This window comes from Falco biarmicus, chromosome 14 (assembly GCF_023638135.1).
Source record: "Falco biarmicus isolate bFalBia1 chromosome 14, bFalBia1.pri, whole genome shotgun sequence".
NCBI lineage: Eukaryota > Metazoa > Chordata > Aves > Falconiformes > Falconidae > Falco > Falco biarmicus.
Window position 1 is genome coordinate 2,060,300 of NC_079301.1, and position 20,524 is coordinate 2,080,823.

The 20,524-nt window shown below is 44.1% G+C and overlaps 1 protein-coding gene across 1 annotated transcript; it reads right to left on the reverse strand.

Moving 5' to 3' along the window:
- Nucleotides 1-1,774: 1,774 nt before the first annotated feature.
- ITM2A (integral membrane protein 2A) lies at nucleotides 1,775-12,620 on the reverse strand. Its single transcript, XM_056359661.1, has 6 exons — nucleotides 12,445-12,620; nucleotides 8,504-8,635; nucleotides 8,086-8,274; nucleotides 6,638-6,748; nucleotides 5,373-5,523; nucleotides 1,775-2,881 (listed from the first exon to the last, which is right to left on the reverse strand). The coding sequence occupies exons 1-6, from the start codon at nucleotides 12,526-12,528 to the stop codon at nucleotides 2,793-2,795; spliced, it is 756 nt and encodes a 251-aa protein (XP_056215636.1). The 5' UTR covers nucleotides 12,529-12,620; the 3' UTR covers nucleotides 1,775-2,792.
- Nucleotides 12,621-20,524: the final 7,904 nt, after the last annotated feature.

Consider the following 20,524-nt stretch of genomic DNA (forward strand, 5'->3'; position numbering starts at 1 on the left):
TTGTATGTTACAATAAATACACCTAGCTTTTGTCAGTTACACACACTTTACATCCCAGCGCTTGCTGCCTGTGCCATCTACTGGCGCACAGGACTCTGGTGACTCACCCTCTCTGTTGCTTCCTACAGACCAGCCGAACACAGGGGCTACTCACACTGACAGACAGCATTAGCAGATCCTGGGAATGCCAGCTGTTTTCATAGCAGCAACCTAACAACTGCAATCCTTCGATTTGGATGCCTGCCCCCGCCCCCAGCACAGAATGGTTATGAACAGATAGTAAGTCTAACATACTGCACGCACAACTGAAACTTCAGCTACTTTCTCAACGCAAGAGCACCAAGCAGGTAAGAACAATCTGTTCCTCCGCGTATCCTGGCATACTGCCTAGAACATCTAATAAGCTCTTAAGGAACTGACTTCATTTCTTTTAAAATCTTTTACCAGACAAAGGTAAAGCTGAAACAGTTTCTCTATCTGGTGAGAGCCACCTAGTGCACAGTCACTCAAAGCTGTAAGGAAGAATTTCTATTTTTTTGTTTTGTTTTCAATAAAGTCAAACCTCAGTGCTGCAAGCAGATGCTTCTTGCTCTCTGCAGCTAATACATTTCCAAACCCTTCCACTCAGGACTACCAAAACAAACAAGAGAGGCAACCCACCCCGTTTATCCTCTGACAATCCAGAGGAGGAAGCCACCACAACGGTAACTTGCCCAAGCACACAGCAAGCCTGGAGCAGAAGCTTGTCAGTGCAGCTACTTCCCCTGTAACACATACCTGCTACATTAAAGCTTATCTGACTCCCAGGGACACTAATTAGAGCTTTCTACAGCATTCTGTTACAGTACATTTAAGCATATAATGAAATATTCTCCTACGCTTACTATTTTAGAATCAAGCAGACCAAAGCTCTAGTTCCAGGACACATCTTCCGCATTGCCACACGCCGTGGGAGAAGAGTTGCATTAGGTACAAAGACAAGGCAGCAAAACCCCTGCTGCCCCGGAGCTGTGGTCTACTCTTTTCCTCTGCAGAGCTCCATAAACAAAGAGTAGCTGCTTTCAGTCCTACAGTCACTTCTCACTCCCTAGTTCTTAGCACAGAAAGCCTGCTTACTATTTTACTTCCAGTTGTATACCCAAATTACTTTCCAGGAAAGCCAGGAAGGTTCAGTACACACTTTAGCTCTTTGAGCAACCAGTCACGGAAGTAGCACCACAGCGCTCTCACAGCTCCGAGCTTAAAGCACAGCAAAGCTTGCAGGTAAGCACTGAAAGGTATTACACCAAGATGTTGATTAACCCTCCAGTCCCTTGGTCTATTATGATATGTTAAAAAAGATTTCTCTTTGACACTGCAATAAATACACTAAGACAAGCAAACCTGTAATCACCAGCCTCATCAACACCAATATTCAAACAGCTAAATTGCCGAATGCATCCTTCCTTTGCCATACCACAACTGACACCACCCACCTGCAGAAGTCTGCTCAATGGATTCAGTTTACAGCACTAGACATCACCAAGAATTGCCCCTTGGGGGATCAAGTTCAAGGCGAGGTCTCTTTTCTTCCTCTGTTCCCCAAGTTTGTTTTGCACCACAAAGCATTTCCACAGGAAAAGGAAATCTGGCTTCACAAGCTAGGAAAGAGGTATGGGTAAGTGGGAAGAGCACTGTGTGCTGCCCCAGGCCCATAACCATCACATCCCTCCCGTGGACCATACACCAGCATACTGCACTCTTCCCTCCGAGCGTCATGAAGTCACACAAATGCCAGAGTTTTAGAGAAACATTTATTATAGGGTTGCAGAATTTATACCAATATAAAGTCCCTTATTAAAACTCTCAAGTTCAACTGCAGGACACTAACTCTTCATTATCTTTATACTGCAGCTTTCAAAAAAAAAAAAAAAGAACAATGCTCCGACTGCAGTAGTAATGCTACTTGCTCATAAAAAGTTGATCTGAACAGTTTATATAAGCCAGAGTAGTTTAAGTTTACAACTACAGTCACATTCACAAGTGAGCTATACCAGAACAGGTTCCTGAAATCGAAGTTAGATTAAACCAATTCTTAACCAAAAATACTGACAAGCTTTAAGAGCAACTCTATCTGAATCTTAACAACTAAATACCACAAAACCAAACAAAGGTAGAAGAATTAAACGTAAGCTCGGGGAAGGTTCCAAATATACATACGAATTCAATACAGTAATTGCACAAAATGAAATAGGGTAGTGTTAAAGGTTTATGATCACTGAGGTTGGATTTTACATGCTTCACACATGGTAGTTAAAATAAAGCTTAATGATACACATCAGAATATGGGTTTGTTTTTTTTAGGCAGGATACGGAGTGCAGAGCTATTCTACAGAACTACACAAGATGTGCAAACCACAGATTATTAATATTAATCATTCTGTGAAAGTTAAGGTGAACAGAACTGGTTCCAGCCAAGGAATTGGTTAACATTTTTATATATATATTTTTCTGCCATTCCCAGATTACACTAAATCAAACACATTCAACAGCTAAACTGGTATTAACCTTCTAAAAAAAAAAACCCACAAACAAACTTTACTCAAATTTAAGTTTTACATGAGACAACTAAAAAGTTATACCAAGGATCAAAGAAAGCTGAAATGGTGACTTTGTCTTTTGAAATACAAGCAGTACACAGAAAATGCGTAAGGCTTTTGATTATCACTGCACATGTTAATTTAAGAAGTCGATATCTAACGCTCAGACTTCTCAATGAAGGTGTGCACTAGTCACCTCCCATCCAACACCCTTCACTGTTGACAGATCTTTGTTTCAACAACGAAAGAGTTTTCAAAGTGTCTGATGGAATGACAGTTCTCCACTGAACGTTTCTGCAGACCTGGGGACGAGAGAAGATGAGAACCTAAGTAAAGCAGATCTGTAACCCAGCAGCAAGCATTCACAGGTTTTGTAGCACTACGAATACTACGAATTTGTAGCAGCAAGATACCATCATTCAGTACAGTGTTTCTACAGCCATGAACTGCCACCAGCACTTGACACCAGTTTGTTGTCTATCAAAAAGCATCCCTCATTTCCACAGTGGTAACAACAAGAGGGGGGGCCACATACATCACAGAGGACAAAGCAAGCAAGCACTTTTCTCTGTTATCCCCAGCTACCATTTCAGCTATAGACAGTGTCAAAGAGATCATTTATGGCAGTTTCTCATAGCCCTCCCTAAACCACAAAGAAAAAGAAAAGCAAAGCAGATTGAAATTACAGGGAAAGAGAATAAAAACTCAGAAAGGGTGCAGAAAACTCCCCATCCTTCTAGTTCTTTATCAGCACTTCCCTGCACCCAGTGTTAACACAGGGTATGCTTCTATAGAGCAGTCTTCACCTTGATGAGATGTGAGGACTTGCCACTCAACCAATGATCTCACTGAAGTTTCTTAATAGTGTTAAGTGATTTTCTCTATTTTGGGACATGCCAGCATTGGCCTTGACACAGGCAGTTCACCTGTATCAGCTGTGAATCTTTACTAGATTTACCAGAATATAGTAGTCCTGCCATCAAAGACAAGCTGCTCAACTAAAGCACTTCAAAATACAACCACCAGAGAAGACAGATTTACAGCTTAAGTAGAAAATTGTTCTAAGCAAGCAAGAGAAGCTATACACTGAAGCCTAGAGCCACTAGCTCTTAAACCAAACCCAGCACAGCACTACTTTAGTTTATGAACACTTAAATACAGGCCGTCTTTCAGCTCACCTCAATCTTAATGTCTGTACACCCTGAGAAGCCTGCAATGGCTATTTAACTGGGTACATAATTCAACAGCCAGGACAACCTGTCCTGTTCCTCACACATTCAGTTACAACTCCAGGGAACTGCTGCAGAACCTGAGGTCAGTTTGATCCAACAGATGAACCCATGAACTCTACGAAATCTGAAAGCCAGTACAGCACCAGCTAAATGAGAAGACTTCTCCACAGCAGTTACACAAGTTTAGCCATTTTAGTCTCATTATGGGTGCACGGCTTGTTCACACTATAAGACAGACATGCTAGAAATTTGACCTGGAAGGCAAGACAAGCCTTGTCCCTGCACAATTTTCTCCTCAGCAGCAGTCTTCCATTTGACTAGACTTCCTGTCCCCCATCCCTGCCAAGGGCAAACAAGGTCAGTTACAGAACTGAAACTGTACCAAGCAGCATTACTCATTTACCAGAACCCTTCTGTGCAAGTATTCTGTATAAGTCTTCTACTATGCAGCAAAGATGTCAACAACGTGCTACAGCAGGATGATTTAAGGAAACATCATAAAGACCCTTGGCAGGATTGTCTGTAGGCTATGGTCTTTCAGTCACAGCAGCATTCAACTGAGATTTGTTCACAAAAGCATCTTCACATCAGCTAAGGGACACATGCCTCCCCCTCCCATAAAGGGAACATTTACTGTTTCTTCATGTGCCCTGCACCGCACAGGAAGAGCTTTATGCTCCCACATACACAGCCTTCCATGTAGCAACAGCATGTAGGCACTGGCAAACAGCAGATGCAACTCCTGATGCTGCAAACTTGTAACTCGGCAGAGGAAACTCTTGCCTAAGAACTTTGCAGGAAAACCAGAGCAGAAAGTTCTGACAAACCAAACATTTGCAGTTCTGAAAGGCTGCAATGCACAAAGGATTAGTTTGCTATGTGTCTGGTGACAGCAACAAACCATGGAGTGCTTTGAGATCTACAGTGAACTAAAATTCAAAGCATCAGATTTCTGTACTGCAGGCTGTCTCCTTCCAGCATGTCAAACCACAGACACCTCAAAATTTAGTTCTTTTCACAGCATGACAGGGAGGTGACACAAGGAGACAGGCAAGAAAGAAACAGAGCTCAGAAGTTCCTGTGAAGTGTTATTGTTCTTTTAGAGAGGAAGTCTGGGATGTCCAGAGCCAGCAGTTCAATTCTGTTTTTCTCCATAGCAAGTGAGCCAGAAGACAATTCTTTTACTTGGTGCTCCTGTAACCCAGTTTTAGATAACAGACTAAGGTGCACCTACAGAGACTCATATTATCAGATGGAATATATGAATTTTTGTGCCAAACTAACTTACAACTTCAGCCAAAAGATGGAACAGAAATAGGTTTAAGGTCAAATTTGGTTTGGGCACATAACCTCTAATTCAGTAAGTGAAACTCTCTCAGCATGTTTGAATGAGACTTCAGATACATACTTGAAAGTAGAGGAAAACACCCATCAGTTCTATGGGTAGTCCCAGCTCACATAGAGCACTCAAATTTCCAAGTCTAAAAACTCCCAAGGTTTAAAGTATTTACCCTTTCCCTACGCAAACAATAGACTCATTTTTTTACTGAATGGAACTTACCCGTTATCTGGTCTCTGCGCTGAAGTCTGAAGGTCTCTTTCCCAACACAGAGTTGGTAGATGAAGATGCCCAAATCAGACACATTATCTATCTCCTCTGTAACCACCATTTCTTCACGGACTAGGTAAGTCTGAGGCAAGTAAGAGCCAGTCTAAAAGAGAAAAGACCTTGAGACACAGTATTCTGCTAACAATGGGCAAACATCACCACATTTTTCTGCTTTGGAAGGGCTTCAGGCACTAGATTACAGCTTTACTTCTTTTTAATATTAAAGATATGCTAGTTGTCAACAGCTGCATACCAGAGAAGTTAAAAACTGACAAAGGCTATTTCAAACAGTTGCAGCTACAGCCAAACAAAGCACAGTTAACCTCAACACTGCTCGCCTCACATGAATCAAACAAACAGAACCTGCTCAAGTTTATTTGACAGCAACAGAAAGTCTGCAGTTAAAAGAGCAGAACAAGTATTATGAGTTTCCATGTTTGAAGCAGTGTATTTCTAATAAAAATAAGTGCAACCTACAGAAGTTAAATCTTCACCAGATGATCAGAGCACTACTGAAACAAGTTCCCACCTCTCATGGCCACTTCCTAAAAATAGGGGCAGGGGACACACTTAAAGCTCATCTTCATAAAGCTAGAAAAAAAATAATGAAACAAGCTAAACTTGGTCAGGTGGCCTCTAGCACTAAGTGTAGAGGAGCCAATGACATTTTTGAGAAGTACATTTGGCACACAATAGCTCAGTATTGCATTTAATTTGGAGTAGCAGCAAGCTCTATCAACTTGACCCACAAATCATCTTGGAAAAACACAAGTTTTAGTTACTGAAGAGTCAAAATGCTTGCAGTGAGCTCATAAGTACAGTGCCAATAAAACAGAAGAACAAGTTTGCATTGTTCTTTTCATTAAAACTCTCATGGGGCAAGCGAGCTTTCTGGTAGTAACTTTCAGGTTTAGGCTTTCAATGATATTTGGAACTTTATCAAATTCCTTTGTAATAGCTAAATTTAACCTTATTTGCTAGTTGCTTTCAGCTTTCATAAAGCTAGGTATTAATAAGAGCATTAAGCATGAATCTACTCACCATAATACACACTGACAGCTGGCCTTAACCTCAGTACAGTGACTGAGCCAGGGGGATTATGTACTTTGATGGCAAGAGGACTGTTCTAGCAAGAGACTGTAGTTCAGGAGCAACACCCAGCATTCTTATCAAAAGTGATCCTGTCAGCATAACTAAACAGTAAGGTTTCTACATACCGCCAGTTTTGCGAAGAGATCCATCAGATTTCTCGGTGGCATAACTATGGATGTGTTCAGCGGAATCACATAGCAGTTACCCAGTTGCAAGTCAAGATATGCTGTCAAAAGCTATTCAGAAAACAAGATTTCAATTAATTGTGGCCCTGGATTATTAAAACACAGTTCTACAAGGACTAAGGAGGGAGCTCAAAAAGCTGCAGATGATGCGCTGCTACTATTGAGGTGGTGCATTCAGGAACTATCTAGTGCAAGAACTTAGCTATTCCCACTTTTGCAAACATACTGGTTGTAGCTATGGTTTGCAAAAGGACTTTTGTACAGAAGTGAGCGCCGACTATAAAAGCTGTTTATCATAATTTTTGTATTAATACAGAGAAAGTTTTTGGGAGTACGCCCTCATCACTAAAGAAGTGCAGTTAAGCACTGTGCAAACAAAAGGTATCCAGTTGCTGATAAACAAACATTCCCTGTAAATAGTTCTTCAGAAAAAGTATTAGTCTCCATAAAGTCATGTCAGCATTGCTACAAAGTCTCTGCAGTTCTTGCCCTAAAATTATCAACATATCTACTTGTTTTCTTATGACTTTGCACAGCACTTTGGCAGAATCAACCGAAGTTCTTAATTTGCCTTATCCTTATATACAGCCAAGTTTCTTCAAGATGCCACAAATTAAAGCTGCAAATACTGTGACCACAGGTAGCACAGCTGGGCTGCGTGGCATTCCATGTCATTAAAGGCAGCAAGTACACAAGTTAGTTCTAGCATCTGTGCCATGATTGTATCTGCATTGCTAAGGTTTGCTTTACTAACAACCTACCAGAGGTTTTACAGCTGACTAAGGATAACTGCTAATACTATTGATGCAACTTTAATAAAAAAGTCAAATTAAAACCATCCTCTCATCTTTGCTTTAGAGAAACTATATGCAACTAAAACAGCATGTTAAAGTTCTAGGTTTCAGCCACTTGAAATGATTCTTCAATTCACTTATCCAAGGTCCGCACTTGTTTGGAATTCCACATTTCCCTGTAACGGTTTGGCAGAATCTTACAACCGAATCCTCAGTTTCCCCGTTTCTTAACTCACATTTACAGTGGTCTCCTACCCTCGCTTCCATTTACATATGATTCTTGATCTGATAGCAAGTGTCACTTCCAGATGTCCTACAGGCAACAACATTTAAAGCTGCCTAGTCCGAGATGTGATGTTCTGAGAAACAATCCAATTAAGAGTCACTATGGGAATGATCCTCCAACATTCTTGTAACCAACCTCCCTTGCAGAAGTGTACTGTTACAGAGTTAGAAGGGTCAGATTTGCCATGCTTAAAGCCATTCTAAAAGAGAAACTTGCACTCACAGTAAGCTTTAAAGGTCTCAAGAATGAAAACCCTGGAGCTGTTACAGTTACCACTTGCTCCACAATTTTCCATGGAGCATACTCACCCTATCAAAGTCATGAACGATCGCTGCTGGATCACTGTCTGAGAACTTTGGAACGGGCACATCAATGATGGCTATGTTATCATCTTCTCGAATGTCAGCTTCTTCAGCAATAGGGAGGAAATAAGGTTCTACCGCACGATCACGGTTTTCCTTCTCAAAGTAACACATCTCACCACGGTACACCTTATGCTGAAAGCAAGAGCAAGGCCAGTTATTTTTACAGCAAATGTTGCTTTCAAACTGTATTTCTAACACTTATGCTATGACGAAGCATAGGTGTGTCACAGCTACAGCTTTTATAAAGGACATAGTCTTCATGTCCCAGTTACCACTGTAATAGAAAACCTTCCGTAATCTATTTATAATTAGACTTTTTTTATTCAGTGATGCTTGAAGAAAAAAAGAACTTTCACATTACCTTAGGCATGAAGTACTTGTAGATGCAAGCTCCACCGACAACAACTCCTGCCAAGATGAATGCTAGACCCAGCAGAGTCAACAGACATCTTCCAGACGAATTTTCACCCCTACGTGTGGCAACTTCTGGATCCTTTGAATAAAGGGGGATAGAACTTTGAAAGTGTAACCGCTCTGAATTTAAAACAAGTTATCTACTGCTTCACTTTGACCTACCATCTTACAATTCTCACCGCACGCCTAGAAGAAATGTATGTTAAGCATCACATAGTAAGAAAACACTTACATGAAATACTACTGCATCATATTAAGACGAGCTTTCAAACAGCACTGAAATAGGGTATTTTCTTAGAGGATGCTTTCTAGACAAATCCTTACCCAGAAACTATTAGAGGTGTAAGAAATTTTAGTAACTAACGAAAGAGAACAGTGCTGCAGCTGCAATATAGCACAAGGAAAGCAAGATGTGTAGAACAAGGTCATTTTAAGGTACACACTGTTTTCACACCTCTTCTCAAAAGCCTATTTCCTATCCTCCTCTTGCTATCAGATGGATTAAGCTAATACTTTTCCTTAGGAACCAGACTAACAGCAGAAGCTAAGGTTCAACTCTATTAGCTGGGGAACACACATCTGACAGGAGTCAAACATTCAGACTGTAGAACTTGTAATATGCACAAGTGAAGCCCACTATGAAAGAGGGCCACTTACCAGCTTAAATGCAGCCAAACAAAAACAGGTCCCTGCAACACATCCTACCTTTCAGCTTCAAAATACTCTTTCTTCCATGCAAGTCCCTGGGAAGTTTTGTTTCTAGCAGTCTGAAGCATATCTTTTTATTTCAGTGACTTGTTCCCCACCCCCCCAGTGTTCTCTCAGACAGAAGACCACATCCAAAGGAAACTACCATCACCATCATGTAACATGGTGACAAGCTGTGTAATACCAAACGCAAAGCTAGTGGTGATGTCCGAATGGCAAATTTAACACTCTTAGTTTTCAGTACTTTTCCAGGCTTCCAGGTAAAAGGCTCACACAAGCCAAGTTGAGAGGAGAACAGCAGATGTACTGTCTAATACTGAACAATTAAGAGACATTTCCTTTGGGCAAACACACATTGGGTTTAGGTCTTTCCTAAAAGACACTCTCCTCTCTCCACCCACCCACCCCACCCCCCAAAAAAAATATCAAACCACAAAAGTTTAAATCTAGTAGCTTCCATGGCCTGCCTTTATTTGGGTCCTACCATTTGCACTCCTGTAGAACACAATATATTTAAGCAACCTGTGATCACAACAAGCTACAGTATTATTATGAGGCTGTACATATTTCTGTGCTCAGCAAGGTATCAGTATAAAAGTCAAACACATCAGCTATGCATGTACTGAAACAAAACCCAAGCTGTTTTGCGAGAGTCAATACTCCTACATTCCACTCTTGCATCCTCCAAACAGAAAAATGTTCGTTCAGCAAGACATAAACCACTACAACTAGTTAGTTACGCATTTGTAAAAAAAAAAACAACACAGAACCACCCGCCCCCCCAGGTTCAAGTCAGAATTATGCCACATTTATATGCCATTATGTGAAAACAATCAGAGTTAACTGGCTTTTAAGACCAAGACTCTCACCATATTCTGCCACCTTCATCTACACCTTTTAGTAACTTATTCATCCAGCCTATGATTACTTGATGACAAGTCTGCAGCAGGTTTTAGCACTACAGACATCCTAGCGCTTGGCTGATGTCGACATGTAATTAGCTATACTTGCACTACACCTATTTCAAACAATGTAAAGGTATTTATCATATTAAGCAGCAATGTAGGCAGCCTGAATCCAAGAAGAAAGAGTTGACAGAGCTGATAAGAGAACACAATACCAAGACTTTGCTCCAGTAGGTTACAAAGCCTCTGCTCAAAAATAATAAATCATAAAAAAACCTGCAAAGAAAAGGCAGCTCCAAGCTGTGCAGTAACAAGTAAAGCAAACCAGGAGGTAAGGGAGGAAACGAAAAATCACTTGTGTTAACATCTGCAGCTAGCTCAAGAGACCGTGTTGACACAGTCAGCTCTAAAAAAATCTGCAGAGAGAGTATTCTGCAAGCTCAAGTGTTCTGTGCAGATATTCTAGGGGACTTTTATTGTGCTGTCTAAGCCAACGTTAGCCATTAAGCTTGTTTGTTCTGCACAAATACTCCAGCAAAAGGAGACATTAACATGCAATAGAACAAGTTTGTCTTGGAGTAAAATTGTGAACTTTGTTTACATGCAACTCTAAACCCCAGGATTGGAGTGAAAAGTTACTAAAAAGTCATGTACACGTGCAAACACAGAGAATACTGTAACAGGTATAACAAAACAGCACCAGCAAGCTTCTAAATTGAGAAAAGCAGCTATCATGAAGAGAAGGGTGTAAGCATACATTAAAACTATTATGCTCAGAACTTGCATGGTAAAGGGCCAGTAAAAATATGTATTACTGCCTCAGGAGTAGCTGATTAGTTTGTCCTACAAGAAACTAGCCAGACTAATGACATTTTCAAAATACAAATTAGTCCTCCATCTACACTGTTTCCCTACTTTCTCTCCCTCCTTTGGATCTGGCAATTCAATGCTACAGTATTAATTGTGCACACATACAAGTCCTACAGCTCAAGAGAGTTCACTGAGCAATAACATCACTCTGCACCCCTTCTTTTAAAGTGGCTATTTCAGGTGAGGCAGAGGCTCTGAAGGCTGGAGAGCAAGCTGCTTTCCAGATTACACCTTAGAAGGGAAAAAGAAAAAAAAGAAAAAAGACACTAGAGTCCAACACCACAAGTTTTGTTATTAGTGTTTTCTTTATTTTCTTTCACCCCGATTACAAACAAACTCAGCCCATTCTAGAGCTACCGATTTGTATACCTGGACGCTGATCTTCTTCCTCAAAGAACGTCAGCAGCTAAGTAAAACATCTTCAAAATAAAGTCTCCCACAGATTTGCAAAGTTCAATTAGAGTCACACAGCAGCTCATTAGGAAGGAAAAGCCAACCACAGGGTACGTGCCTGGGTTTCTATTTAAAACCCTTTATGGCAGGTTTCTTAATTTAAGCTCGACATACCAGAAGCCCAGACACCTCACCACAGTGCGGCTCTCCAGCTCACTGCCTACGAGGGTTTCAGAGCAGCAGCGGGCGGAGGACGAGCCCTAATCCCACCGTGTTTGGCCTGCAAGCCGCTGCTACGGCTGCCAACCTGCCCGCTGCTGAGGGGACGAGCTGCGCCGAGGGCTCGGCGCTTCCCCCGCGCCTCCCCCCGGCAGGGAGCCGAGCCCCGGGGCTGGCCTGGGCGCCGGGCTCCCCCCGCCTGCGAGCTACGAAGGTTTAAAACCCCGTCAGGAAGCACGGCCCTGGCACGGGCCCAGCTGGAGATAACCAGCTGGGCCTGCCCGCTGCGTGCGGGCCCGAGGCCGCTCCGGGGCCGCCAGGCCACCCCGCCGCTCAGCACCGCCCGGGGCCGGCCGAGCCGCAGCCGGGCCGGGAAAACGGCTGTGGTGAGGTAACCGCAAACCGCTGCGGCAGCGCGACGCGTCCCGGCGCTCTCAGGCCCGCAGCGCCCGGCAGCCCCTCACGGCGGCGGCCCCAAGGTGAGCGACACCCCCCCCCGCCCCCCACCACCACCACCACACACACACACACGCACGCCCCAGCCCCGGGACAGACCGCAGAGCGGCCGCCCCACGCTGGAAGGCTGCCCCAGCGCCGCAGGGAGCGGTGCGGCGGCCGCCAGGCGCCCCAGAGGCACAGCGGGCTGCCGGCTGCCCTCCCCCGGCCCGCAGCCGCTGCGAGAAGATGGCGGCGGCTTCCACCCCCTCCTTCCCCCCACCACACACACACCGCCGTCCCTCCGCCCCGCTCCTCCCGCCGCGCCCCGGCAGCGGCGAGACCGCGCTGCCCGCACCTTGTCGGCCACCAGCGCCTCGGTCGCCTCCTTCTTCGGCTCGTCCTTCTGGGCGAAGGGGGAGTTAAAGGCGATCTTCACCATGGCGCCGCTCCTGCGTGCCGCCGCCGCCCCGCTGAAGAGCCTCCGGCCGGCGGGGGCGGGGTGCGCCGAGCTGGCCCCGCCCCGCCAAGCCCCGCCCCCCGGCAAGGGCCGGGCGCGCCCCCTGGCTGCCAGGCGCCTCACAGCCCCGCCGCGCCTGCGCAGAGCTTCCCGCGCCGGGCAGCAGGGCACAGGCTAGGCGGCTCCTCAGCCTTATAACCTCCTGCTTCCCCTCAGAAAGTGCTGCTAAATCAGAAATTTGATGATGCCCAGGCGCCATTGGGGCAGGCAGGGTGCTTGACTCCGAAAGGGAGATGTGCCATTCAGGGTGACTGAAACGGCCTTTTCTCCTCATATTTCTGTGGAGGATGGCACCCTGCAAGAGATGATGGGGCTCTTAGGGCACTCAGGGGTGTGACTGGCCAGGGATGGCCACTGCCTGTCCTCAGCGCTCTGGCCGAGCCCACCGTGCCAGCCCCTCACACAGGCCTCGCTGCAGTGGCCTTCCCTCTCACGGAACTTTCTAGAAACTCTGTGGGTGTCCCTGTTAGGGGCTAGGTGGCTCTGCGGCCGCATGGGGAGCTTCACTGGCAAGAGCAGGGGCTTAAAAGACCTGCATCCTCAAAACCTCCCTGAAAACGGGGGAGAGGCCTGCTGTGGCGTGGGGAGGGCAAGGCGGGGAGGGCCCGCAGGGGCAGGAGGCAGCGTCTGCTGCACGTTGCTCGGGCCTGCCCCCACAGCAGCCGCCTGCTTGCCTTTACGCTTTGTGCACTATTTGTGCAGACAATTATACGTACTTCTAATACTTTGTATTTTACTCAGGGAGGTCAGCCCTGGTGAAAAGGAGGTGTCTCTGGACCACGTCAGTGTGGCACAGGGACACAGATATTTCTAGCCAAGCTACCTCCCTTCTCTTATGAAATATGGCCTGAGGGATCTTCAGCATCCAAGGAGACAGAGAAGGCCTCACCTTTCATTCAGGGTTTCCAAAGTGGGAGAAATAGAAAAGGCTTCAAGTATTAGACTGTCCGAAACGATCTTCTTCCTATGGATGGAAGTCTGTGTCCATCTCACTGGAATTTGACTTCACGATGCTAGAAAGAAATCTGGTTCGAATCTGGGGCCTACACCATTGAACTCTTCCTCACAGGCAGCTGTAATTAAACAGAACTGAACGCTATGCAAATATTGCAATGAGTAATTCTTCTAAGTGTAAACAAAACACAGTGTGTATTCCAGCATTCAAAGCATGTTCCTGTTTTTCCCCAGATGCAATATCACTGTTATTTCCTTTCAAGATCATAGGTTTGATATTGCTCCCTTTCGTGTTAATAAGAATTCTGACTTTGACTTCAGTCAGAGAAGAGCGAAATCTTTTATGTCTATTTAACCTGACTTTGTCTAGTAAGAGAAAACACTTTTACCTCATTTTACCAAGAAACCAACAAAAAATTAATTTTCGTATTTCCTAGCTTTAACATGTTAGGAGTAAGTTAGGCCATACTCTCATCAAAGTCCCTGAAACACAGATTTAAAAACAGATTAAGTTCTCTGTATGGCCACTGCAATACCTGTACTCTATAATTTGGCAGTTTATAAATTATGTAAATAATTTTCAGTATCTTATTCTAGTATAATTACTTCGTGCTTAAACAAATTGACTTTCTCTTCCAACTACCTTTACTTGAAAAAGAACAGAAATAAAACCAAAATAGACCCTTGCTGTTTATCAAGACTAGTGTTTGTACATCCTGGCTTGCTCACTGTCTATGTTCTGTGATCTGCTGCAAGGGTTGGACACACCCTGAAATACTGTACTCAGATAAACATTAAAAAATGTAAGGTTTTTTTACATTTGTCTGCACTTTCTGAATTTGCAAAACTGGAACTCTCATAAGATTTGTCAGGTTTTTTGTTGGTTTTTTTTTTTTTTGAGGGGGGGATATATTTCTATTTGTGGCACCTGAGACAATCATTTTTCTTAACATGTTTAAAACTTACTTAAAATGTGCAGTGTCTAGGAGAAAGTAATTCCAGCATCATCAAACAATTTCTCCTAACCTTACACACCTGACAATAACTGTCAATTCAGTCAGAAACTGCTCCTTCTGAATAAAGCTCCTCCTCCAATAGTCTGACTGCGTTTTGTAGGGCGGTCGCAATCTGAAGGACCAGGTCTAGGAAAGCAAATTCCATTCTGAGATGCGTAGACATAAGGAAATTCAGATTTGTTTACCATCCTGAAGCTGTCAGGCAGTACAGCTTAATAAGTATTAGAGATCTCCATGGGTGACTCCACCACTTCACCTATAAAATGATTTTGCATCAGCCTCTTGGTACTGGCCCAGTTTTCTTTCAGACTTTTGCAATGTTGGCTACACTTTAGGCCTGAAAATCTCAAGACGTTCTAACAAGTAATATCACGTATTCTTTTGGATTCCATAATATTTCCAGTTTTCCTTTCTACTAAAATATCCTGGGTTTAGTTTACTGGTATTTATTCTGTGGTCATCTTTATCACCTTGAAAGGCAAGAGATTATCCCCTTATCCTTAATTATCCTTTTAATGCTTCTGGTGTTTGTAATGTTCAGAAAAGACTGCTTAAAAATTTAACAAATACATGGACTAGATTGTCTTTGAGACTGGAGGAATTTGGCCAGAAAAAAGAATGAGGTGGTGTGCCATAGCGGCTATGATTGTTACCTTTAAGTTTACTCACAAAGAGGAGTGAACTGTATTTCTTAAAAGTGACATTAAACACTGACACCTCCCTTTTTAGTGGGAGAGATGATGTAAGTAGCCCAGACAGTCTAAGAATATTAAAGAACAAGGTTTGTAAGGTGAGGTGGCATCTTTTACTGGACCAATCCTTGGTTCAGCGGATAATGCCACCTGAAGAACCCTTTTGAGCAGTTCTGCCCAGTATTAACACTATTTTTACTGTGCAGAAATTTTGTAACTTCTCTAATATACTTTAAAAAAACCTCAAACTTTAAAATACGTTCACGTTTATTCTCTCTTCTCCTCTTGTGTGTGCCAGGAGAATACTTCCTTACCTTTTGGGAATAATATGATATTTGTCCTAGATTGTAAAGTATTCTCAGACTTTGAAGTAGAAGGTACTATGTACGTGCATAATCTTCAGTCGTGTCTATTGTTCTAGTTCAAACAAAGCTGCGATCCAGAGGGCTACAGTCTGGCAAGACACGTAAGCACACACTTTGCATTTCGGCGGTCCCTCACAGCTTAATGTTAAGCATGTTAAGTTTTTTGTTAGACCTGAATCCCCGCACAGAGCTCCTGCACATAGTTAAGTCCTAAATGCTTTTGCTGCGCATTGCACAAGTCCGCAGGGAGGAGGGCTGTCCCGTGTGCACAGCCTTATACATGCACAAAGCATTGCGCAGCTGAGCCCCAGACCAGGCTCAAGGTAGTGCTTGTAAAGAAACAATAACTAATACATGTAATTAATAATGGCTTTAAACATACACTATATCTGTCAATTGAATCGTTTTATGAGTAGCATATTTACTGAAAGAAGGACAACACATGGTAAACAACAAGTACATCAATGTTGGACTGTTAAAAATGAAAGAGAAACTACAAACTTTCTCCTTGGTGAAAGGACCCCTTCTCTGAGTTTGAAGTTTTATGTTTATCCAGATGTCTCAAGTTCTACTTTTTGCCTCCAGTCCTTTCCCAGCTCTCTTGCTAAGAATTCCTCCTTCATCACCTCCTCAAGCTGTTTGCCCTCACTCTCCAGCTCCGACGCTGCCTCCGCTCCTTCTCTAACCAGTGACCCTGGGACCTCTTTTGCGTTTCTACCTTGCTCTTGTTGATAAGGGGTCTATCTGCGTTTCAGACTACGAAACTGTCATGCTGAGAGCTGCCAATATAAACTTTTGTCGAGGAAAGTTTTTTCCACTGGGTTGAGATGAATTTGGGCCCTTGACTTGACAGCAAGTGCCGTGTTAGCTCCACTGACTTCCCTTGCTGCCTGGCATGCCTTTTTTCTCTGCAGCATCATTAGGTTAATAGCTGTGGCAAAGCAAGTGCACGTTACTCACTTCTAATGATTGTCTTGTTAAAAAGTACTGTAAAAGGAATATTAGTTAAATGGAAAATAGCCTATTAACATTCTGGGGAAAGTCACGAGTCCATTTGCTCTGTAGTGACAAACTACAGAGAGATGTGGAAGTTATGAGCAGAAAAGGGAGCCTGAAGGAGAGGGAGATGAAGAGGTGATTGCCAATTCAGCCACAACACCAAAAGCACATCCTCTAATGGCTGTGCTCGGACCGATACTGAAGAGGACTCACTGCCCACACAGCCATTGCCTCACAGAACAGAATTCCACAAGAAATTCCAGTCCTCCAGAAAATCTGCCGAACAAGCAGCACACCCAGAGTGATCAGCAACCCCAAACAATTAAAGGGCCGAATTTGCCCCTGGTGTAACTGCAATAAGGCAAGCAGAATTACACCGGAGATATGTTAGGAACCAGAGTCTTGGCACGTCTGAAAAAGCATTGCTGAACACTGCTATTAGAGGAAAAATAATAAACACTCAAAGCTCAAACTGCCTTCTATTGAACCGACCAAATGCACATTTTTGGAGGCAGATTATCGTTTACCTTGGCACTGAGGGGTGTCATCTGGGGTTCCCCCTTTTTCCTTTCAGGCACGCTTCCCCCCAAAACCTCCCTCATGTAGAGCACGCCCCAGCAATTCTCGCCTGGCAAGGTGGGCTGGCCGAGGCCAGTGTGCTCTGCTGCCTGGTGGCACCATGCTGCTGTTGGGCTGCGGTAGGCGAGGGACCCCTGGACTGAGCAAGAGCCCTGGGCTGATTGAGGGCTGTTACTCGTTGGAAACCCTAAAGGGGAAAGTGCTGTTGTTAACCCCACCTGCCATCCTCGGCATTTTCTCTGTGTCCTAATCTCTACTCGCTAGTGAGAGTTGCGTGGTGGCATCTCAGCCAGCCTACTGGAATGCAGCGTGGCAGCAGCAGAGCCCACACCTACACCTGAGACCCAGCAGACGTTGCTGCAATGGCCAGCCTTTTCTCAAGGGCAGCAAAAGTACCCCGTGTTGACCATGCTCGTGACCACAGTCGTTGTTTGACTTAGTTTAACGATGAGCACAGACATGGGTACATCTTGTTTGGCTATGCTGTCTGAAACTGTGCTGAACTCGCCATGTGCTTGCCTACAAATGCAGTTAAGCCAGAGGTGTACGTGCACTGCGGCTGTGTGAAGATGTTCCCAGATCAACAGAGCTGTGTTGGCAGAGATCCCTAATGTGCTGTCAAAACTGTGCATTGACTGGTGTAGCTTGTTTGACTTGTTATGTGTGGGTTTACTTTGCAACGTGTTGATATGGCTGTGCACAGAAGGGCAGCTCCCTTCTGGCTTAATGAAAATAGTACCCATAGAGACGGTACTCCCAAACTACGTAAATGATTGCTGTGTAGGCACATCATCAGTTTAACATCGATGAAGTCTTCCAGCGAAGAAGCAATTCTGAATAAAGCCAAGGAAACAAGACCTCTGGTTTTGTCTGATTGTTTACATCCATGCATGTTGCATGCACACCAGTTGCATATTGAGTAGCTATATCTGTTAATGTGATATCAATAAAGGGTTTATATCTAGACAACATTCCAGCTGGAGACTTTTCTTATTTACAAGATGATGTAATTAGGTACCTAGTCTGAGCACTGCACTAAAAGGCTATAGAAGGTTTTGAAGCTGGGGTGTAAAACCACAGGTGAATCTTTCAAGGGCTTTAGCAGAGTTTTGTGAATCGTAGACAGGTGTATCAGAACTGGAACTGAGAGTATCGGGTTAGTAAAAGAGCTATAATGCAATTACAGGGACACCTTTCCTGCAAATAGCACCCCCCTTTCTGTCACTTTTCTATCCAAATAAGAGCAAGTATATATTTCAGCTATCATAACAATACAATTAATTTCTAAGAACTTTAAGGAATAATATATTTTATTATATCCCCTTACCTACTGCCCTTCAGTCCGTTAACATTAACAGAAATCAGCCTCGTACTTGCCTTTGAGTAAGGATGCATTGCCAATTTTTGCAGCCAGCTGCACTGTCCTTTTGCTTTCTTTTACCTAATGAAATAATATGAACTTTTGGAAAAGAAGCATTAGTGGAAAATGAACCTGCTTTCACCCTCATCTACTCCTACAAGCTTTTTTTTAGAATACAGATGTCCCTTTTCATCTCTGTCAAGCCTATACTGTCAAAAATAGAAATACCGCAGAACACCTGTCCTAACAGCAACCTGGAGTACAAATATTGTCAGTTAAAGAGATTTGTTGCTTTTTCTTCTGCAGATTGTTAGAGAAGTTGTGCAGGGGGGTGTAGATTTTCTGTTAAGTAGCAGGAGAGGCGATAGCGGTATCCTGTTGTGGTATGTATCTGTGAGCAAAGGGACTGCCAGCTCCAAGATGCAAAGCCTCAGCAACATTGCGGGGTCTGCTCCTGGGTGAAGATGAAGCCAGGTTCTGTAAGAGGCAGGCTGGGGAGCCCAGCTTGCCGTTCCTCTTTGCAGCGCAGGGAGGAAGAGGCTGGTGATTACACACATAAACACCCGCACACGTTTCCTCTTTACAGTGCAGAAAGAAAGAAACACGGTCACATGTACCCCCTCATACTGACACAAGCACATACTTACACAAAGTTTAATCTATATATTAAATACTGTGTTGTTAAAACAGACCCTAACAAAACTGTCTTTTTTTTTAAAATGTATTAATTTTGAGAAGACGGCTTTTGGTTTTAAGGGAAAGCAAATCTACTGTCTACACCATTTTTACAGACTACAGGTTTTGCTGTAGAAGGTGCTTTCGGTTCATATGGTAGATACCACATCATGATACGGGAAATAACTTGCAGTACTTTATTTTCCTGTTCCAGATATCTCTTCATACTGAGGAGACACCTGGTGATATTAGAAGTCTTTGATGGGACCTCATGTGACGCTATTCTTGAATGCATTGGCTCCCCAGCTGACAGCAGAGTGAGTAGCATTTGCCTTTTGAAGGAGTGGAATTAAGAAATCCCTAAAAAATGGTAGTTTTCTTCTATTGCCCTTTGGCATGAAGTCCCCCAGTTCAGAAATAAAGTCTTTTTAAAGAAAGCAATTGAGGGTACATTGAAATATCACCAAGGTAATGTTAAAGACATGCATTGGCCTGAATTTAAGATCACAGAAACATGGGAATGTTTGTTGGAAGAGAATTTTGTTGGGTTGTAGCCCAACCTCCTGCTCACAGCAGGACTATTACCAGCATTAGATAGGGTTTTGTGTAGCTGATTTTTGAAAAACAATAAGGCTGGAGACTCCTCAGCCTGGCTGGGTAACCTAGTCTAGTACAACACTATCTTCTTCTGATCCGCCCTGCCCCCCCCACCCCCCCCCCCCCCCTCAAATGTCCAGCCTGTGTCTCCTGAGCCACAAGCAGTGGCCACTGCCCCTTGCTTCTGTCTTCTGGCACTGCTGACAGGAGTTTGGTTCTGACATTTCTGTAGCTGCCCTTCACATAGTTGTGTGCAGCCCCCGGGTCACCCTTTGGCCTCTTCTTCAGGCTGACAAGCCCAGCCCCAGCAGCTTCTCGCTGCAGGTCAGGTGCTCTGGGCCCCTGACCATTCTGGTATCTCTTCGCTGGGTCCTCTCCAGTATCTCTGTGTCCTTGAGCTTCAGGAAGGTCCAGCACCTATTGCAGTGAAGCTGAATGCAGCCTCCAGGTCTCACTGAGTAGAAGGGGGTAATAGTTTTCCACATCCTACTGTAGCCTGGCATGTGGTCTGCCTTACTACAGATGAAGCACGCTGTTGGCTTACGTTCAGCCTGGCATCTGCCGTAATCCCCAGGTCCTTCCCAGCAGGGCTGCTCCTCACCCAGCAGCTTCCCAGCCCATACCAGGGCATGGGGTTTTCCTGGCCCACGTGTGGGACCTGGCACTTTTCCTGGCCGAACC

What these genes read in the sequence shown, in the direction of transcription:
- ITM2A (XM_056359661.1), bottom strand. Translation starts at nt 12,528, where the DNA reads ATGGTGAAGATCGCCTTTAACTCCCCCTTCGCCCAGAAGGACGAGCCG. An exon ending in TCGTTCATGACTTTGATAGG is followed by an intron (nt 6,749 to 8,085) that starts GTGAGTATGCTC and finishes TTTTCTGAATAG; the next exon opens with CTTTTGACAGCATATCTTGA. An exon ending in GCGCAGAGACCAGATAACGG is followed by an intron (nt 2,882 to 5,372) that starts GTAAGTTCCATT and finishes TCTCGTCCCCAG; the next exon opens with GTCTGCAGAAACGTTCAGTG.